The sequence below is a fragment of the Tyto alba genome, unplaced genomic scaffold (genome assembly GCF_018691265.1).
Source record: "Tyto alba isolate M040663 unplaced genomic scaffold, T.alba_DEE_v4.0 Super-Scaffold_5, whole genome shotgun sequence".
NCBI lineage: Eukaryota > Metazoa > Chordata > Aves > Strigiformes > Tytonidae > Tyto > Tyto alba.
Window position 1 is genome coordinate 4,966,404 of NW_024881326.1, and position 21,760 is coordinate 4,988,163.

The 21,760-nt window shown below is 41.9% G+C and overlaps 2 protein-coding genes across 4 annotated transcripts in view; one reads left to right on the forward strand and one right to left on the reverse strand.

Annotated features, from left to right (window-relative positions):
- GAB3 (GRB2 associated binding protein 3) overlaps positions 1–13,836 on the reverse strand; it is an 82,398-nt gene extending 68,562 nt beyond the window's left edge. Inside the window, exons 1-2 of one of the 2 annotated variants that reach the window (XM_042807509.1) lie at positions 13,279–13,836; positions 11,386–11,451 (exon numbers count right to left, since the gene is read on the reverse strand). The gene's annotated coding sequence lies outside the window, so the exon portion shown is untranslated. Of the gene's footprint in view, positions 1–11,385; positions 12,417–13,278 lie in introns of those variants that run through there. The other variant, XM_032996113.2, reaches the window with a different exon arrangement.
- Positions 13,837–14,006: 170 nt separating this feature from the next.
- SMARCA1 (SWI/SNF related, matrix associated, actin dependent regulator of chromatin, subfamily a, member 1) overlaps positions 14,007–21,760 on the forward strand; it is a 35,882-nt gene continuing 28,128 nt past the window's right edge. The window contains exons 1-3 of one of the 2 annotated variants that reach the window (XM_042807508.1): positions 14,007–14,185; positions 18,596–18,682; positions 21,239–21,405. In XM_042807508.1, coding sequence (XP_042663442.1) covers positions 14,084–14,185; positions 18,596–18,682; positions 21,239–21,405 — 356 coding nt within the window. In that variant the 5' untranslated portion in view covers positions 14,007–14,083. Of the gene's footprint in view, positions 14,186–14,937; positions 15,009–18,595; positions 18,683–21,238; positions 21,406–21,760 lie in introns of those variants that run through there. The other variant, XM_009966816.3, reaches the window with a different exon arrangement.

Here is a 21,760-nt window from a genome sequence, read left to right on the forward strand (position 1 = left end):
CATAGCATCCCTGGTGCTAGTGCTTTACATCATCACTGGTCTTAAAAGAATCTTACCATAAATGAAAACTGTCACGGATAAACTATAAACACTTTATTTCAAATGTGCTCTGACTTCTCAAGATAGGTTTCTATCTGAGAGTGACTTCCATGCAGCCTTGCAATATTATTTAATTCCCAACGTGACATTCTACTACCACCTTCACTCAGCTCCGTCTATCTTTTATCTGCAGCGATGTTTTAACAACTTCACATGTTTAATAGCAGGTTTGTGAACAAGGCTTTGTAACACTTCTTAGAGAGACACATCCAGCCGTGGAACTTATTTAGGGAAGGAGAGTCACACTTTCCTTCCACATGTGACTTGACTGTGTCACTCTGACAGATACGATAGCCTTAAACCTGAAGGCTTTAAAGTTTAGTCTTCCAAAATAAAGTGAATTGTGATATACTTCATGTGTTGTCCCTGCAGTGTCATAAAAATACCCATTTTTTACCAGATCATTCTTCGGGCAGTTGGGTTCCCCTGTCAGGTTCCTTGTGCAACTGTATAACCACTTGCAATGAGGCAGAGGAGGCGGGGAGGGGGCAGGACAGGGTGGCATGGAACCTGGACTGCCAAATGGATCTAAACACTGAATAACAAACCACAGCCCTAAGGAGAGCTCCGGCTCCGTCTTCGCTTGCACTCAGTGATAACTCTGCTGAAATCGTCGGTAGTGCCCACCTCTTAAGCCACTTGTCCCTGCCCTTCTGCCATCTCCTCCCTTGCACAGGCACAGTGTGTGTGGCTACATGATGAGCTGAGTCAGAAAACTGACTGTTTGGAAAAGAATGAGTCAAAAAAAAAAAGATTATTTTCCATCTGGATCAGGACTAGTTTCTTGATCTGGTAAATGCTGTGGCCTACTAGACATTCATACCTGACCAACAGAGGGGGTGATGCAGGGGTAGTAATAAGAAATCAGCAGTTGCTTAAATTGGCACTTCTGCCCAAAAAACGCCTGCTGAGTGGTAGCCATGGTGACAGGGAGGGGTACAGCAATTCTGTTCCCTGCTACATGTGTCATTCCTCTGTCAGACAGCTCCTGTCCTCACCGCTGGATTGGCTCAGCTGCTTGTGAAGCACCTGCCGAACTACTTGCACACTGCTGTTCAGCATATTCAGAATAAATAAAATCTGTGCCAGTTTACTTATGATGCCAGTAGCCTGAGGGGAAATACAGGAAGCCAGAAATCATAATTAAACAGAGTATGTGGGGGTTAACATGTTTGTTACGAAAGCTGCTGTTCCTTCTTGGTATTTGTGCTCCAAACATTAAAACAGCAAAAAAAGTTATTTTCTGACCTTAGTGATTTTCATTGTGCTGATAATGTGTCACTCACATATGTGTTCAACAATAGCAGGCTTAAAAATGAATGGTATCTAGCTGTGACAGAAGAAGTGGGGTTTCGTTTCTGTCCTACTCCATGCACAACTTTTTCAACCACTTTTAAATTATAAAATTCTTTACTTAAATCCTTCATTGTGATGGTGAATGACAGGGTCTTTGTTTTAAGAATCTTACTGTTGAAGTCATATGTAACAAGTGAGTCGAGGTTGGAAACAGAATGAAAAGTGAAGGGAAAGGAGAGCAAAGAAAAATTGATTTTGGATGAACATTTCTGCGAAACCATTGGGGTGTTCAATTTTAATTCCAGCTTTTGCACTGATCCATTAACATTTAGTTTCGGACTTCAAGTATGTTTTGAATATATATGCTGAAATCACTGTCAAAACCTAATTTAAAAAGTATAAAAATAAAAATTATTTTCTTAGTATTACTGCAATGTCAAGAGATTTGGGAGCATAGAATTACATATATTTGCTTAGGTTTATTTGTCTCACTTTTTGAGCTTTTATTTTTTGCATATCGCATGGTTACCTTGAAAGAGATCAGGTTTTGCCTGGTAACAATAACTTCTGCCAGTGACACTGGTCTCTCCAAATCTGCTGTAGGCAGAACTACAGGAGTTCTCAAGAATGACTGACCACTGAAAAAGCCCAAACCAAAATGACTTGCAGTTAGGATAAAATTCTCTTTCTTTCTACATGAGATCAGAGCCAGTCTTAACAAATCTCCAAAGCCTGACAAGAGAGAATATTTTTCTCGCTGTGACACTTTCTAGAATAAAGTCATAAGCTGAGAAGCCTTCATGGATAGTAACTGTAGACAAGATTATAGAGAAGGTAAAACTAAATAAAATGTAAAACATAAAATTGAAACCCCAGAAGGTAAACTAATTCTCTCTTCTACACAAAATGTACAGGACATTCATGTTCTGATACGTCTCAATCAAATTTCAAGAATCCGTCATTATTTGGGTCATGCCAGAGTGTTTGTCCTTGTTGTGGGTTGACCTTGGCTGGATGGTAGGTGCCCACCAAGCCTCTATGTCACTCCCCTCCTCAGCAGGACAGGGGAGAGAAAATATAACGAAAGTCTCGTGGGTCGAGATAAGGACAGGGAGATCACTCACCAATTACTTCACAGGCAAGACAGACTTGACTTGGGGGAAATGAATTTAATTTATTACCAATCGAATCAGAGTAGGATAATGAGAAATAAAACCAAATCTAAAAAACACCTTTTTTTCCCCCTTTCTTCCTGGGCTCAACTTTACTACCAATTTCTCTACCTTCTTCCTGCCAATGGCACAGGGGGGATGGGGGTTGCAGTCAGTTCATCACACGTTGTGTCTGCCGCTCCTTCCTCCTCAGGGGAAGGACTTCTCATACTCTTCTCCTGCTCCAGCGTGGGGTGCCTTCCATGGGAGACAGTCTTCCATGAACTTCTTCAACATGAGTCCTTCCAATGGGCTACAGCTCTTCACAAACTGCTCCAAAGTGAGTCCCTGCCATGGAAGACAGTCCTTCAGGAACAGGCTGCTCCAGCATGAGTCCCCCATAGGATCACAAGTCCTGCCAGCAAACACTCCAGCGTGGGGTCCTCTCTCCATGGGTCCACAGGTCCTGCCAGCAGCCTGCTCCAGCGTGGGCTCTCCACAGGGTCCCAGCCTCCTTCAGGCACCCACCTGCTCCCGCGTGGGGTCCCCCCAGGCTGCAGGTGGGCATCTGCTCCACCGCTAACCTCCCTGGGTGCAGGGCACAGCCTGCCTCACCAGGGGCTTCACCGGGGGCTGCAGGGGAATCTCTGCTCTGGCTCCTGGAGCACCTGCTCCCCCTCCTCCCTCACTGACCTTGGTGTCTGCAGTTGTTTCTCTCACATATTCTCACTCCTCTCTCTCAGATGCAATTGCACAGCAGGTTTCTTTCCCCTTCTTAAAAACATTATCCCAGGGGGGCTACCACCACCACTGATGGGCTCAGCCTTGGTCAGTGGTGGGTTCACCTCAGATCTGGCTGGCGTTGGCTCTGTCGGACATGGGGGAAGCTTCTGGCAGTTTCTCACAGAAGCCACCCCTGCAGCCCCCCTGCTACCAAAACTTTGCCATGCAGACTCAATACAGTCCTCACCAGACTAACCTCATAGGGGCCACTAGCAAAAATCAGAGTAAGCACAATCAGCTTGACACTGAATGTGTGTGCAATTCACATCAGCCAGATGCCTGAGGAATTCTCTGCTCGTCATGAAAGTACTGGCCTACTTCTCTCCTAACTTAGGCTACTGATATTTCAGAGAAAAACAACACTTGATTACTAATAAAACAGAAAAGAATAACTTGGCTAATTGAATTTGATGGGAAATTCCTTCATGACCCTACAGGCAACTAATTTGAAGAAGCAATTGTGCCATTTAAGCTTGCCTATTTACATGTTGCAGAGCAACTGGTGGTAGTGTTATTAATATTGAGAGCAGTGAATGTCTTTACTCCCCTGCAGACAGAATAATAATTGGGATGGAGAGGATGGGAAGAATCAGGAGGATTTATTTTGTTCACAAATTTATAGGTATCAAAGCAGGAAGAGCTATTTAGGGTGACATTCCCACAAGTATATACATTTTTTCCCAGAATCTAGCCCCACATTTAATTTACAAAACCCTGCAGGGCTTGTGAAGGTTGAGGTGGATGCAAGAGATAGCCATAGCCCTGGGAGAACAGCCCTTTTCTCTCATCTAGTGACTGATCCCTGTTTACATATGGAGCTCGCACCACACTTACTCAGCAAAATGCTAACATGCCTCTGCAGCATTCCCACAGCAAGCAGAAAAGCCCAGTGCCACAAAAAGACATGACACAGTATATATGTTCCAGCTGTTCCTGACAGTTACCACTCTGCTCCCCCCTGCAGACAAATATTTCACTCTCTTTCCATTCACAAGGACAAATTCAGCAAAGTCACAGGGGATAATTCAGCCCCTTCTCTTCTCTGCCTTTCAGTAGCCTGTCCTCACCATACAAATCAGGTCTAATAGAGGAATGCACACAGATCATCAGAGCAACATGACTTGGTGTTGTTATTTCAACAATTAACTACAAAAATTGGAGCCTGACCGCTGGCATAGAATGATGCCAACCCTGTTTGCGCTACACTGCTTAACTGATGAATATATTCTGCTGGAACCGGGCCGCGTGCTCTGTCACCCACAGGCCCTCAATGGCAGCAGGACCCAACGGTCAGATACCTGCTTTCGAAGCAGGAGCCACTGTGAAAATAAAAAAAGAAAACAGACAGTTGAACGTTGCTGCGGTTTTGCTCCAGGAAGTATATGAACTATGTACGCTGCGTGTGGGTATGGCCTTTATTGTTATGGACAGGGCAGAATCTAATTTTACCAAAAGCTCTCATGACACACAGGGAGAAGTCTGTCAATCCGTTTCAAAAAACAGACCAACGCCCTCTGGCACTAATCTCCTCTGGGAAACAGCAGCAGATAGCCAGCATCTCGTAGGAAAGTCTCCTGTTCAGGAAAGTAACTGGTGGGAGAGCTGGCGTTTTGCTGAATAGCGCATTTATTTGCAAATGTGCAACTGCTTTTTTCTTATGTGGGGGTGGTATCAAACAGAGCCCCACTTTGGTACAAAACCTATGGCCTGGCACTTTTGCCAGAAAATAGGTTTCTTTCTTTGTCATCCACAGAAGCACATGTTAAAAATTGTGCTTTTGCTAGTTTTCAGCTTCTGTTTGTGGACTAGTAAACAATCTTATGATGCCTACATAGCCGGTCAAGCAAGTCATGGCTGTTACTCTCTACATATGCACCCGTATCAACACTTCTCTGAGGATTTCCTTGTGGGGTAATTTTTTCAATGGGCCCTCAAGGTCAGCAAATAATCCTTGCGGCTGAGGGAGGAGATACAGAAGTAGAGAAGATGACTTTTTCATAGAGCCAAAATTTATTTTCTAATTGTCTGAATTACTTTTAGAAGCTAAGAGAAATCTACTTCCTTTTTCATATATAATGATGAATATTACTCAGCCCATGTGTGAGAGGATCTCCTGATTAACTTTATATGGCAATTTGGAAGAATTTACCTGTGCACAGCTGATGGATTCCGTTGATATGACACAATCAAATCTGTAACAGCCAGAAATCCAAAGTAATCTATCTGACATCGATTATGACATGCCTTTTCCAGATCAGAAATAGAAAATTATTAAATTTTCACTTTAATCTCCTGAAAGAGAGGATTTGCTGAAATCAGTTTTGTCCAAACTATGTGCAGCAGCCTGAAGTTTGGATGTGAAGCTTAAAGAAAGGTCTCAGGAAGGCCTGAAGAAACAGATGGAAAAAGAAGTCTGTAGTTTAAGTGAAAAAAAATCTACCTAGTTATTTTCAGACTCACAAATGTAGAAGGCTCATCATGAAGTTCAGGATGGGTCTCAGGTTCCCTAAAATATTCTGAGACCAGAGAACACTCCAGAGTGATGAGCGAATGAACACAGGAAAATTAATGCGGGATGCTGTTTGCCCTGGTTCTCTATGTTGTTCAAAAACACGTTACTGAGAGTTACAGGGACCTTACCTATTGCAGTGTGATTTGTGATAAATTTTCATGCAGATGGCAAAACAGTGGGTGAAATGGATACCCTCCCTTTCTAGGTAATTGAAAGAAAAATGAAATGATACTTTATTTATGATTGAATAGAGGTTATTACAGCAAACAGACCAGATTTCTGAACTACGCGTGTAAAAGGTTGCCCTGTGTGAAGAATGTAAATGCAGGAAAGGAAGAATTGTTTTGATGGCACATGTGTGTTTGAGACTGTTACAAAAAAGGAAGAATCATTACAGGATGAGGAAGAAAGAAGGCCCAGGCAGTCAGGGAAGCAAAATAGCAGAAAAAAAAAAAAAAATGGGGGAGCGAGGGGAAAGGCAGAAACAGATTCTGTGTGGACTAGGATAAACTAAAAACAGCTACTGTAGTTTAGCAGATCCTTCAGCTGAAATGGATAGTACTCTGCAAAATATAACAGGTTCAGTTTAGTCTTCCACAGTGAGTGGAAGTTGGCAAGTAAAAATGGATAAAAAGGACAGGATTAAAAGTATTTTCACATCAGGATAAAGTCTGTGGCAACTGAAGTGATGGCTTCTGGTTTACATAATGCATCTTCCATGTTTGCAAGGCTAATGGAGGCAGTACTTTACAGCATCCTTCTGCACTTTTCCTGTACTTAAAGGAAATCCTGGTGCAGGCTAAAACCTTTGAACAAGAACTGTTACATTTACAAATAGTCTGTAATCAGTTTAGGGATAACAGTGTGAAATCAAACCCACAGACACAGGCTTTTGCTTAAGAAAGAGATAATTTATTTTGGGCACAGAATTTGTGAAGAAAGAATTTCAACCATCATTAGAGAGTGTTAAAGGCTATACTGCACTGGCCTGCTTGCTGGATACTCACAAATATTCACAATTTTGTAAGATTCCGTCTCTGTTATGGGCAGGCTATTTACAGGTTTTCAATATTACAAAACCACTGCATAGGTTAGGGGAGAAAAGGATGCCATTGCAGTAAGCAGGAAAGTATGCTTCAGATTTATTTCAGTTAGAAAAATCTCTTTTGACAGCTTTTGCTTTGATCTAAAATTACTTCTAAAATGCCTTTCACTTTCAACAAAACTTGTCTCTTCTGGTCAGGGGGGTCTCTTGACACAACGCTCAGGTTTTGGCAAAGTCATAGCTTATTAAATCAGGAACTATTGTATGTCCTCCAAAGGAATCCTGATCATTGTTAAATCTATATGACATCATTGTTTGTAGGTGGGCAAAATCTAGAGTTCCTGACAGAATACACAATTGTAACATTGTTTATTAAAGACTGTTTTATGGTAGATTAAACTGATACAAATTAGTGTGGCTGCGATCCCACCCTCCATCTTGCCATGTATCTGTTTCCCTGCTGTATTGGCACTGGCCCTTGTGTGTGTGGGCAGTTGAGCTTTTTCACTGTGCTGATCTGGGAAAAAACTAGTAACTCTCTCTGTGGGGCTCAATTTTTGCTTTTTAGAACCTTGAACTAACCCACCGCTCACTTGCAAAAACACCAGTAACAGCGCAAGGGGTCAGGAACACAGAAGCATGGAGTGGAGGGAAGGAGCCACTATGTTTAACTTCAAAGTTGCAAAGTTGCCTGAAGGTATCCGTATAGGCAATTAAGGTATCTTTGCAATAAGTTCCTGATGAGGCTGGGTGAATTATCACATTCTAATGTGATCACATAAACCTGGCTCAACACATCCATGAAGAGATGACAGCCTTCTCACTTTCATAATTTACCAAACTGTGAGAGTTCCTGGCTCTCCCACTGAGAAAATGAACACACAGCCAAAAAGAAGTGGATATAAGTGAAAAAATGTCTAACAAAAATCTCTGTGGTTGGGAAATACAGCCATATTAGAACCTTTTGCAGTATCACAGTAAAGCTTTGGTTGCTAAAACTGGGGATTAAAAATGCAATAATGTATGCAAGATGGAAAAAAATGATGACTATTTGTACAGCTATTAGCTCTTTGAACCAGATACAGAGGATACATTAGCTATTTTGTTATAGTTTTCAATGCTGAATGAGGTCTTATATTTGCAAATCCCATTGGCAACTCCAGAGACTGTTGGGTAAAATGAAAAATTGATACAGAAAACTAATGCATGAATATGAAGCCTGCAACACAAAAAGAAATTTTAAAAATCCCCTTTCAATAAGAATATTTCCTACCAAGCCTAATAGGGTACATTGCTTGGATGTGCTTGTGCCTGTAACTGAGTCAGAATCAGGTAATCGTCTGTTTGTAGCCGTGAGCTACATCATGCAGGGGCTGGAGAGCTCTTATCTGCTCAGCTGCCACAAAGCTCTGCAGCAATGGACATCCTTGGAAATGACATCTTCAGCAAAACCCTGGGTTACAAATGAGTGATGTATAAACCAAGAACACATTTTCAATGTAGTTTCTATATTGTAAGTTCTAGAGGAGGAGGCCTAGGCTTCTTTCTAATCCTATGAGGAAGGAAACAATCTGGGACCATAAAGTGGATAAACTTTGGAAGGCAACCTATGAAATAAGGGTCTGAATGAAACAGGGCTGCACAGGTAAGTGCAAGAATGCATAGAATTATGCCGCTGGACATAACCAGGGCTATTCATAAGGATGTAACCCCTGATGTAAGAATGGAGGTGGCATTTCTGAATTCTCAGCAACAGAAAAAGTAATAATGGAAACTGCCAAAGATGGTTTCTCTGCCAAACTAGCCACTCCAGCCAGGCAGCAGACTTCACAGAAACAACAGTCATTTCTGCACTGAAAGAAGTCCCTCCTAGAAGATTTAGAAAATGACTTCTCTGTACAATGTTCTCCTTTAGCTCAGGGCAAATGAGGGAGCAGGTAAATGGTTAAGACAAGTTAGACAATAGGAGGCACACATTAAACCCCAGGCCATAAGTAAAACTATGCAAGAGATGTACGGCAGAAGGTTTTCACCTTGTGAACTGACTTGAGAACCAATAGACACAGACAGTGGTGGTAGATGGAGTCCAATTATACGCCAGGGTGTGAACTTAGTCTGGGTTTACTCCCATCCCAGCAGCCAGCTGCTGCTGAAAGGGAGGCCTTGCTCTCCTTCCTGCCCCTAGCTATGAACTCCTCCCACCACTTTCCCTGTATCACTTCTGACATTTTTATGACTGCACAGCAAGTCTGTTTAGAGTATTAAACCAGTAGGAAAATTAAAAGATGGGAAACAGTTTTCTGTTGGGTCAGCCTTGCTGATGTTGCTCACCTTATGTTAAAATGAACGGCACTGCTTGCACAGGACAGTACAGGGAGAGACCCCACCTGGAGAAGGGTAGTGAGACCACCATTTCAGACTGCTGTTAGATTGGCTGTGTTATAAACTACATTTTGGAAGAGATCTAAGAGGCGGAAATGCCGTAAAACAAGACAAAGTAAATACAAGGAAACCATTGACACTTTCATAGGAGCCTGCACGAACACCAGAAAATGCCTAGGGAGAGCTGCTTGAGAGCAGTATTGTCTGGAAGTTGCTTGAAATACATACAAGGAAAGTATTGCCTATTTTCTGCTGTGTTAAGAGACGTATGATTTTGCTAGCAGCCTGAGTGCACAAATAGGGCTTAATAATCCTGGCCAGCTTCACCTGGGGCCTTCACTCACACTCCCTGTCCGTATGCTGGACACTAGCTGGTGAGGCCCCTGCCCTGTTGGCCATGCTACTGTGCTTGGCTCCCCATCCTTCAGTGAGCAGCTGGCCCTTGCTGTGCCCTGGGAGTCAGCCCAGACAGGCCCTGAAGGCCCAGGTCTGAGCTTAAAAGGGGGTCCTGGCCCCCAAGGGCAGGGAAGGTGGCCAGGGTCTGTTAGTGCTCCTGGGCTCTGAGCACTTGGCTCCTCATCCCTGTCACCAACGTCCTTTTAACCAAGGCAACCATGAAACTCTGAACCAGTTAACAACTGAGAAGAAAAAAGAAGTATTTAATATAAGCAATATTTAAATAGCAAGACTTGATATAAGAATTTTAAGCAAGATCATAATACTGCAGTCAGGGTAATGCAGGGTTAGTGCACTGTGATTGCTCAATCTTTGGCTAGGCTAGCATGGGTACAGAGGTAAAGTTGGCAACTGTGCAAGCTAACTCACAAACACCTCAGAGATAGCACTTTTGTTACTCCCTGATCCCGTTTGTTTCCGAGCTGTAAAGCTGTTTATTGCTTGCAGCTAACATGTTTCACACAGCTGTGGTTTAAATTCATCGCTAGTACATTTAAGCTAGAAATGACCAGAGTAATAGATGTGGATTTTGGACTACAGCATTTAATGGAGGGCCTTCTGAATGCGCACAAGGGAGTGAACAGATCCCAAAGTCAGAGGGTACTATCTACCCAAAAAGGCCCTTCTTAAGGCACTTTTGCTGGTCTGGGGGAAGGTACATGATACAGTTCTAAAAGTAACTAAATAACAGCAGGTAAAAGATGGTTTAGAAATCTAATTTACATATATATATATTTTTTTCCTGTTCTTGATCAAATCAGTTTTAAGCATGAGCAGCATTCATATTGAATAGTACCTAGGCTGTGGGATCACCTTGGCTGGGCCTCCCACAGCCGGGCGCAGGCGAGCGCAGGTCGGTGTTGCCACCTCGTGGCACCTGACAGAGGTACTGCCACTTGTAAATTGGACTTTCAAGTCAGGGAAGACACAACTCACAACCGGTATTTATGACACCTTTTATTATTTAAGTTGTTCTTATCCACAGAAGCAAGTTTTTACTGCTAACAGCAGATAACTACCCACACAATGCATTCACGTGGTTTTATTATGCATATAGACACTAAGTTACTTGGTTTGTACAATAGTTGGGAGGCCAACCTCACCTGCTTGCAAAGGTGCTCTGACAGGTCTTTGAAGGGCTCCTCTATTTTCTGCAGGTGTACACATAGCCCTGTTGGCTTCATTTGTATTTAGTAGCCATAGCCACCGCTTTTTGGTTGTGTTCCAAGTTATACAACCTGTTGATGCTTGTGGGTGCCAGCAGCCTTGTATGGATTTGGCAGACCCTTGGTGCACTGATTTCATCTGTCCTTGTGAATTCAACAGGTCTACTGGTCTCTAAAGCTTATCAGTTCTTGGGAGATTTTCACATGCTATCTCTCCACATGTATTATTTCTATCCTCAGCCCGCTTTTTGGTAACATTTCTCCATGCACACCCATAGGCAGGTACCTATAAACTCATCCACACAAATTCACACAAAAGGGGCTTTTATAAGAACTTGGCCTATAAAATAATTCCATAGAATACTAAGATTTATTTTAAAAAGTTACCTAATCACAATATATCTGCACTAGAAAAGTTAAGACCACTACAGTTAGTCCTGTTTGGGAAAGGTTGAATAGTCACCGTCCAAAATTTAAAAAATCTTATGGTCTTACCTGGATAGTGTATGAAAATGCCCCTGGGTCTATATCTTATCAACTCTTTACGTATTTCAGCAGTGTCTGAAACATAAAAGTAGGTAACAGTGAGCCTAAGTATATGTGATTTCTGGTTTTGTGTCTGACAATAAAATATAATTCTCATCATACAATATGTCAAGTGCCATTTCTCTGAGTTGGACAGAGCAGGCCTTCTTAATTGCTGTGAAACCTCAGTGTGTAGACTACATATTCATCCCTGGTGATTGTGATTTGCAGACTGTAAAATAAGGACTAATAAACATGGGAAAACAAAGAGCTAATACCTACATCTAAAACTTTAACAGGACAACTAGCCTCCCAACCACATGAAAAAAAAAACATAAAAGATTGGAGAAATTCAGTGGAATGTTGCAAATATATTAGAAAATGTATGAGTACAAAAGATAGTATATAAAGTAAGTACAAAAAAGCACTTCACTACTTTTTTTTATAATTAATTAGATTATTACATGACAATACTGTTGTATGACTAAGTGATTTTTTCAGGCAATGGCCCGTGGATCCACAGGAGTACAAAACATAGTCTGAGAAGCAACTAAGAACATCTATGCAAAGCGTCAAATGCAAATGTTAAGCACAAAAGCAAAAAATATCCAAAGGGGATCTTTCATGAGAGCAGCAGTTTGTTTTGTACAGCATGTAATGTTCCTGTGAATTTCAAGTAAAAAGCAAGCTGTGACAAACACTTGAGAGTGTTTTGCATAAATAGAAGCTACAAGCATTTGAAACTGGAGTAGGAAAGTCAAATATTAAAAATGGTTAGTGAGCTATTTTCCACAAAGGTTAAGAACAAACACGTCACAGACGGGAATTTTCCCACCTTAGAGACTTTTTGCATAGCTAATGGTAAAGTTCATTTTCTAGATAGCCCGGCTTGGAAAAGCTATTTGGAGTACTCTTTCAAAACCAGCCACGTCACTCTTTTCAATCGTGCTATGAGAAATGTACTTCCCAAAGCTTTTAAAAATAAATCATGTGGAAGGGCTACTGCACACACCGTGGGCCTTGCGTTGTTGTAAACTGCAACAGATTCAGCAGGCAATAGGGTGCTAAATAATTTGGAACAGCACTGTTACTGTTTTGCAGCTGTTCCACAACGTGAAAGAGAAGAATTTAAAGCTTAAATCTTCTATGTTGGACCATAATTTAGATACAGATTCTCAAAGTAATCAGGCAGTCATGGCAACAGTTCAGACATACTGTTACTATTCACAAAATGGCACCTTATTGGGAGTCAACGTATGGATGGAAAAGAGGTCTCAGAGGTCTTTCTAAATGGAGAGTATTAGAGCTGCAAAAGCCCATTTACTCAGCTTAGTTGTTGAGTTATGCAAAAAGATCTTGATAAGAGCAACTGAGCTTTTTATTGGAATGAAAAAGGTTTTACTGCTCATTCTGCCTACTGGGCTTGGGTTTCATCTACTTCTCTGTACAAAATGCTCACAATATTGCCTTTCTAAGTAATCAGGTAAAATGTCTGATTTGGAGCTCTCAGTTTTTAAATCTGCCATCTCAAGGATTGTTTTGGAATCCGTTCGCAGGATGAGCATCTGAACGCCTTGCATGGACAGTCAGAAATGTGTACACTGACAGCAACTGAGCGGCTTCATTAGTGCAATTTTCAATATGAAATACACAAACACTATTGAATTTGAAATGGCTTATGAGAAAAAGAAATTTTTACCATGAGCTACTCTTGCTCTGCAAGCTCCACTGGTACCTCTTAGCCCTGCAGATGTTGAGATGATTTTCTCTAACACAGCTTGGGCCATTTAGGAAACTGCTATTTGCAACAGGGTTTGGAACCAAGGAAAATGAACGGCAAGTAGAAACTGTTTTGCCCTATACCATTCTGGTTTACTGTCTGGTTCCTGCAGCGCCTTATCGTTTTGTCAGCTCTCCATGTCAGCACTCATGCTTCCTTCTTCCACAACGGCTCCAGACCCTTTATGTGCCCTACTTGCCTGTGCCACGGCCACAGGGACTCCTGTCTGGGGAGACAGGAGAATTTCAGCGCATCCTGCCCCTCACACACGAGGTACAAGCCGGCTGCCCGCTGGAGATAACAGGGGCGGCGAGTGGGACACGGAAAAGGGCTCAGCAATGGCTGGGCCAGTTCACGCTCCTCCGAGACAGGGTTGTTTCCGAAATACGGTGGATGCCATCCTATCGCCGCCCTCGGGCACGTCCAAAGCTATCGCTTATGTATGCAGCGGCCCTGACAGCTTTCTCTTCCGTGAGCTGGGGTGTCACTTGAGAGGACGGGGCGGGGCAGCGAGGCTTCTGTGGGGTGCAGGCGGCCTCTTGGGCAGCGCCCCGTGGGGAACGGCCAGGAACTGGTCGCGGGAGCCTCCCCAGAGACCCCACGAACTCGCCGCGCCTCAGGCGTGTTCCCGCCACCGGCCCCCGGGGCCGCCGCCCGCAGCACGCGCACGGCCCAGCCCCTCGGCGGGAAACTCGCGCCCCGCGGCCACTCTCGCGGAAGTACCGCGAGACCCCGCGCGGGGCGGGGCCGCGCGCTGTTTGGGGCGGTGGGGCCGCCCCCCTGCCGCCCCCCCCACACCCCCATTCTCCCCCCCCTCACCCCACCTCCCCTTCCCCCCCCCCCCCCCCCTCACCCGCCCCGGTGGCTCCGGCACCCGCCGCGCACAAAATGGACACCGGCACCGACCCCAGCGGCGCCGCCCGCCCGGACGGCGAGGTGCCTTCCACCTCCGCCGCCGCGGCCTCTGCGCAGGAGCCCGGCGCCGAGGAGGTACCGCTCCGGGGGCGGGCAAGGGGAGGGGGGGGCGCCCTGCGGGCGGCGGAGCCTCCGGGAACGAGCGCGCACGGCCCCGCCGCCGCCTCCTCCTCCTTCTCCTCCTCTTCCTCTTTTTCCTCTCCCAGCCGTGCCGCTCCAGCCCCTCCGCCGCATCCCCCGAGGGCCCTCCCGGGCTCGGCCTGCGCTGCGGCCGTACAGGCCGCCCCCCCCCACCCGGCCACACCCCTGGCCCCGCCGTGTAGGCCCCCCCCCCCCCCCCCGCCCCGCTCTGTCCCTTAGCAGCGCCGTGGGGGGGGGTCGGTCCCGGCGTCCCTGCGGTGCGGGTACCCCCGGGGTACCCCCTTCCTAGCCCCTGCTCCCGAGCCAAGGCAGCCGGCTCTGCCCGGCTCGTCCCGCCGCAGGGCCCTTTCCGCCAGAGCCCCGCGCCCTCTCGCTCCCGTCCCCTGTCCCCAGGTAAAGCCGTCCCGCCGTGGGACGGGGACAGTGGGCGTGGGGCTCGGCGCGAGCCGGGGCGGGGGGCTGCGTGGGGTCGAGAGCCGTGGGTGGGGGTGTCGGGTTGGCGGCTGAGTCGGTCTGTCCCAGCCCTCACGCCTCGGGGCTTCCCTCTGCCCAGCCGGAACGAGACCGGCATGCAGAATAAACCCTCAACAGAGCACGGGTGGCTGCCAGCCTCCTCTCTTCAGTCTTTTTTTTTTTTTTTTTTTTTTTGAAAAAAAGACCACAGGCTAAGACACAAGGAATGTAAAAAGTGACGTGTTCGGGTATCCTTGGAAACTGAACAAGATTTAACCTGAAGAATGAATCTTATAAAAACTTAGTAAGAAGGATGGCAGTGTGTCATGTATTTATGATATTAGAGAAAATTGCGGAAATACTGATATTGGTGAAATATTGGTATTGGTACAATCAGAATTTTAATTCCAATTGATGAAAGTCCATTTCTACATGAAAAGAATGCTTGATTCTTTAGTTACTTAAGTATACGAACAGCTATGCAATACAATAATTATGAACATTACCTGATTGTTCAAGGGAATAAGTTTAAGGGCTATTTCTGTGTTGGATACAACTTACTCTACAAAATGTTATGCATGTCAACTGATAAAAAGTTAGTAGTAGATGTTTAGAGAATGCCTGGAAAAAACATTTGAAAGGAGTGAATAGTTTCAAGTATTATCAACAGTGTGCTAATGTGCCATGCTGGTCAAGATGTTTCTTAAAGGGGAAAAAAAAAAAAAAAAAAGACTTTTCTGGTTTTGTTCAGACTGTGGAATTTCACTTCACATTGGGCCACAGGTCTGTTACATAGCTCTACAGTTAGTGATACAATCTGCATAATAATGGTATATAATACAACCTGTTGTTCTCTGATCCCCTCAAACTGTTTTACTTTGCTATAAACAGTCTTTCTTGTAGTAGTACCAAAACACTGTCTTAATGGCTATTTGGGATGCATTTCCATTCTGTATATGTGAATTAAACACAAAAGGGTTCCTAATCTTAATGCATCTGTTTGAAGTTCTCAGTAGCACAGGTTATAAGACTAAAGTCAACTAAAGCAGGAGCGGTTCTTATTCCCAGTCATTTATTTAGGTGTTCACATGACCCGCTCAATTTAGGACTAACTGTTGCTCTTACTAGCTAGACAACTCAGCCTAAAGTTAGTAGCTCTGTTTAGGCTTGTTAGTAGAGATGTTAATGGGAAGTATTTTGGATCCTTGGAATACTCTGGGTCTGTTATTTTTTAAACTAATGCATGGTCAAGTTTCTTCTAAGGTGTGTAAATGACACCAGTTTTCAGGGGACCGTATTATCTAGGGTTTAATCTTTAATGGAAAACTTTTCGAGGGTGGAGGCAGATTGTTACCAGCTAGCTCCCTGAGTTAAAAATGAAAGTACATTTTTTGCTGGTTAATTGTTTGCACCAAGGCTTCTGCTGATCCTTCTGCTTTCCCGTTAAGTCAGCCCTCTAAATGATGAAGATGCATTATGTAAAGTTTCTAGGGTAAAAATCTCACAGACTTGATGGAATATTTTGTGTTTCTGTGTCGTATTAGGTACATGATCCAGTTGGTAGTAAGAGAGAAGTAATCTTATATAAGAATGTAATAATTGTCAGAGTCTAGATTTTTATAACTCAGAACATTATGCGGAAGCAAGTTTGTATATGATGCTCATCCCTACTACGCATCTAGCTTCATTGACACAGAATAGAATTCTAGTGAAACTGGAGCATATTCATTTCCCTTGTAAGTTGTGATGAAAAGAAAGGGTATTGGGATGCATGTGTCTCAAGTTGTGTGTCTCATCAGTTTTTGTCAGTCTTCTGTTTATTATTTCTAATACTTTGGGGCCATCAATGTTCAACAGAAACACTGCAGTGAAGAGTGGGGGGGCAGGGAAACTGTTTTGGCTTGAAAGGTAAGGATGTGATTTTTATAGTGCTGTGGCTGCAGTAACTTCACATGTTAGTTCATTAACTCAGAGTGTGTTATTCAGAAATACTTATTTCCCTAGAAGAAGAAAACTTAGTGCCACTAAGTCTTCTTCTTCTAGGGAAATCTGAGTAACAGCAGAACTGGCGTTAGAGCCATCTGTGTTGGGGTTTAGAAAGATAATATTGTATTACATTTTGCTTGGAAAGCTTGCAATTGTGAAATATCGATTTGTTGTGTTTTGTCCAGGAGGAACTTCATACTTACCTGAAGTAGACAGACAGCTTTTTTTTCCAGCAGCACATATCTATGTAATTCATTTCTAGGGAAAGTGAGGGTGACATCTGAAATGGCTTACTGTCAATTTTATTTTCCTTTAAGGAGGAATATTTTGTCACTTTAATAATGATTGAGCCTGATATCAGCACTGTCAGTCTCTCTTACCAGACTGTATGTTGTATAGTAATATAATGGAGGTGTGAATATACACATATATATGACCTGCTCTTTGACGTGTGTAACAGTCCTCACCTAACGTTGCTGTCTGAGATGAACTGATTACCTCTGTAATTAAAGAAGCTCTAAGTGAATAGAACATTTCTAATGCTACCTATTTGCAACATAATCATTTGGCCTTGCAAAGCCAAACTCATGCATTTATAAAATCATTAAATTGTCAGACAACTTCATTATACACTTACTACTGTCCACCTTTGCAGAGAATTATGTCTTTGGGCCAAAACTTGAAAAGTTAATCTCTGAGTTCAGAAAATATTCCTCCCTTTTGCATGGTTTTACTTAAAGTTGAGGAGTAAGTTGGCATATATATTTATCAGTAACAGTTCTGAAATGTAAGTATGATGTTGCTTGACAGACTTTTACATATTTTGTCCCATTTTGGTCTGGTTTTGCTACTTGACCCTGATTAGTTTAGATTAATTATTTCATTTTAATGTATTTATAGTAGGCTAATTAAAGCACTTCTCAGATTAAGACTCTGCTCTGTTACATTTTATATAGATGTGCACTTTGGCAATTCCTTTCAGATTATTCAGTGCTTTTCAAAAACGTTTTTATAATGCATCTCAAAACATTTAAAAATATTTTTTATCTGCAGGAAGTGCATAAAAATGCATACTTCAAAGACTGAATTAGGAAAAAAAAATCCACCAAATGTTTCTCCCACAATTCTCTTTTTAAAAAAATGTATTTCACCAGTATAATGTTTTCTGCCAGCTTTTTTTAATGTATAGCAATGTGGCAGTTGAAGTTGTAGAAACTTGCTTTGAGCTTCCCAGTTGTAGACAGAAATGAATCTCATAAACCACAAGTCAGACATTTTTCTTAAATTTATTTCATTTATAGTAAATAAGGTAGTTCTTTGTTGATTGTCCATGAGCACACCATACAGTGGTTGCTGCATGGATTGATTTGGTTTAATTTGTATCTCTTCCTAGGTACATGGCAGAGTGTAGTTAAACATGTATTTCCAAATGAAGTTGTAACTATTCATCTAGAAGTGGAAAATACCAAACAAGATGGAACTGCCAGAAATTTACAGTTAGGAATTTTACATTTAGAAATCATATTTATTTTCTTTAAATATCTATTCAAGATATTAAATTTAATGGTGCATTTAAAGCAAGATCCCTGTGAAAGATTAAACTTCATCCTCTTTAGTACTTTCTTTCAATGCTTTCAACTTGGATCCTATTTGTAGAGATAAACATGAGATTGAGACAAATCTTCAGCTTACATTTTATCTGGTCATATCCCCTCTTTAGTTTCATGATGGGTATCAGGTTCTGCTTTGGGTGAAATAATGATTAATGCAGTCACTTTGTTTTGAAATAATTATTTTTAAAAAGTAGCATGCTTATCTTGTAATGTGTAGGTTTACGCCGTTTGATATCTTTTTGCTTTAGTAAATAAGACGATACTTATAAAGTGTTTAAAATTTGAATTCCAGAAAAATGATCCCCCATTTCAACTCAAACTTCCTCCAAAGGCAGCTCGACCTGAAAAAGAAGTTGACCCAGAATATGAAGAGAAGATGGTAAGTGTTTTTACAGCAAAACATACTGCAGCTTTTTATGACATTTGTTTGTTTGCTTGAACTAGATCAACACAGTTACAAGGAGTTTTTGCAGACTGGATGTGTCAGAAAAGAAAAATCAAGATTCATTTAAATGTCTTGTCCGGTATGGTGCTTCTCATGGTGGCTAACAGTAGGTATTTAATGGAGAATATGAGAGCAGAGGAAGCAGGTAGGGATAGTTCTGTTAAATACTGTCCCACTCTTCCAAGTATTTTTGCATGATTTCTGGAGTTGGAGGCTGTGGTTTTTATACTCATAGTTGTCAGTGGATTTTTGTTCTGTTTTTTTTTCTTTTTTCCCCATGGATTTGTCTGCTTGCCTTTTTTTCCCCTCATGTAGGTTTAGTTATCCACAGCCTCCTGTGGTAAGGAGTTTCTACTCAATTACGTTTTATATTTAGAACTCTCCCCTTTCGGTTTTGAATTTGTCTCTGCTAGTTGTATTTGATGACCCCCTTCATCATGTCAGAGGCCTTCTTAAGCTACTTCTTAATTGAGAGAAATAGCAAAGCTGCCAGTTTCTTATCATATAAAAACATAGAGGTTTTAAATGTTGATATGCCCCATAATATATATGCCATAACAGTGCAACAGAGCGTCTGTCCATGACACAAATGAAGGGAGCTTGTAGTGCTTTAGCAGAGTGATAACAGGGTAACTTCTGTATTACAAAAGTGCAGAAACCAGGAGGACTTTACAATACTTGTTCCTGAATGACACATGTAGTAAGTTCTTGCTTGAAGTTGGTATCTGTATCTTGCTGCATTTTGCTTAAAAGCTTTAACATTAAATGTATGACTAATAATTACAGTAGACTCTGAAAGGATTGGATACCGTAGAAGCCAGGGACAAGTATCACTGCCAAACATAGGAAGATTGATACCTAGTTGTATGAATACTTAATTTTTAGCTAAAGAGAAACTTGGTGTCACAGTAATACATGGTGAATTTTCATCTTTCCTAGATTAGCATGTTAGTGTAGTTCTAAGAGGCAAAGGGAATAGGTTTCACTACCTTTCATCAATTGTGCAGTTGTGAGCTAGACCTTTACTATTTATCAAGGCATGCTGCTTACACCCAGACAATAATCTTGCAGGCAGAAAAGTATGTTGTGGCATTCAGTATAGAACCTTACAGGTTATGGTTAGCTTGCCAAAGACATCATGTATTATTAGTTTAATATAAATCCTCTGAATAGATTTGTTTTTAACCTGCATAGGTGAAAGCATCCACGTCTTTACTCCACCTTTTTGAATTCTTTCCTCCTCATCTCCCCAAAGTTTTACTTGATATTTACAGTTTATTCGGGTTTCAAGTTATTTACACAAATGGTCCATTACTGAATGCAAGGGGAAAAATAATATTATTTTTTTTTCCAGGAAATCTTTGTAAAGATGTTTCTTTGCTGGCAAGTGCTGCACTATTAAAAGACATGCATTGCCCTCATGTGGCATGATCATGCATTGCATGTCATGTTCATTTTTATTGCCCCTTTACTTTGGTTTTTGCTTTATTGCAGTTAGAGCATTGTTACTTGCGTGTAAGTTACCTGCAGAATAGCTTTCTGTTGTTTGTATATTTCTTAGAAAGATTATGGTACAGAGCTACAATTTCACTTTTGTAGTCTATATCAAGATATATAAACAAGATTACACAGAAATTGCTTTAAGTGGTACAGTGTTACATGATGCTTAGAAATGACTGAGAAACTGTTAACAATTGCATTCTGTCAGATAGCATTTGCACTTTATCATATTTTTCTTAAAAATTATGTAACATCTTTTAAATATAGAGGACATATATTTTGCTGTGTTTATATATGAAGTGCATATGCCTCATTGATATGGTCAAACTGAAATGATTGAAGTTTGAGATCTGACAGCAAAGTTCACAAACTTCAGTGAAAGCAGTATTGAGCTGGTGCATCCATTACTTCAGTCATTCTTCCAAAAGCAGAGCTACTCTTGGATTGAGTCCTGATAGCCTTGAAGCTGATGGAAGTTTTCTGCTGACTTGATCAAGGTTAGGATTTCATCCCTTACTTTAAGTCAGAACCTTATTTTTTAATCTTTTGTAGACAGTCCTTTAAAGCATCCTTTCACAGTTGCTGGTGCGCCATGCAGACTTAAGCAATCTTTACAAGAAAACTGTTTTTTTGGTTGATCTACTAATCTTTGAGTTTTGAATGGGAAGGCGTTTCTGGGATGAGGTTATCAAGTCCTGCCATGTCTTCCAGATTGCTGTGATATTCATGAAGGGTGATTTGAACTACCACACATTACGACTGTGTTCTCTAAGGCAATTCATACTTAGCTGTAAGCTGAAGAAGCTCAAGAGCTATTTCATGATGCTTGTAGCCCTCTGAGTTGGCTAACAGTAGGAAGATGGCCTTGCCAGTCTTTCCTCACATAAGTTCTCATAAGTGTTGAATTCTGTTTCTTAATAAAAATGAATTTTTATGAAGAAAAGTTATGGATTTTTCTTTTTTTAATTCTCTCCCCACTTTGGAAACTAGAAAGCAGATCGAGCAAAAAGGTTTGAATTCCTCCTGAAGCAGACAGAACTTTTTGCACATTTTATTCAGCCTGCAGCACAAAAATCACCAACATCTCCATTGAAAGTCAAGCTAGGACGACCACGGATGAAGAAGGATGAAAAACAGAGTTTGATTTCAGCTGGGGAGTATGTTTTATTTTTATTTCCTGCTTCTTACACTTTCAATTACACATTTTAATACATCTATTTAGTTAGTAGTGTAGAGGCTGTGCTTTAAGTCCAGAACTTTTCCTATTAATGGTATTAATATTAAGAGTATCATAGTTTCTTCAAAAGCTGATTGGTGTATGCATGCTGATCCATCAGTGTTAGTACGACCTTGGATCAGGAATGCACTTTTAAAGTAAATTCCCTGATTCTTGCCACTTTCTATGCTTTGGTCCATATTGTGGAGTGATTTTGGAGCATGTGAATTGACTTTCTTTTGCATGATGCTGAACTAGAAGATGCACTCCAGAAATGCACCTGATGTGCTCCAGCT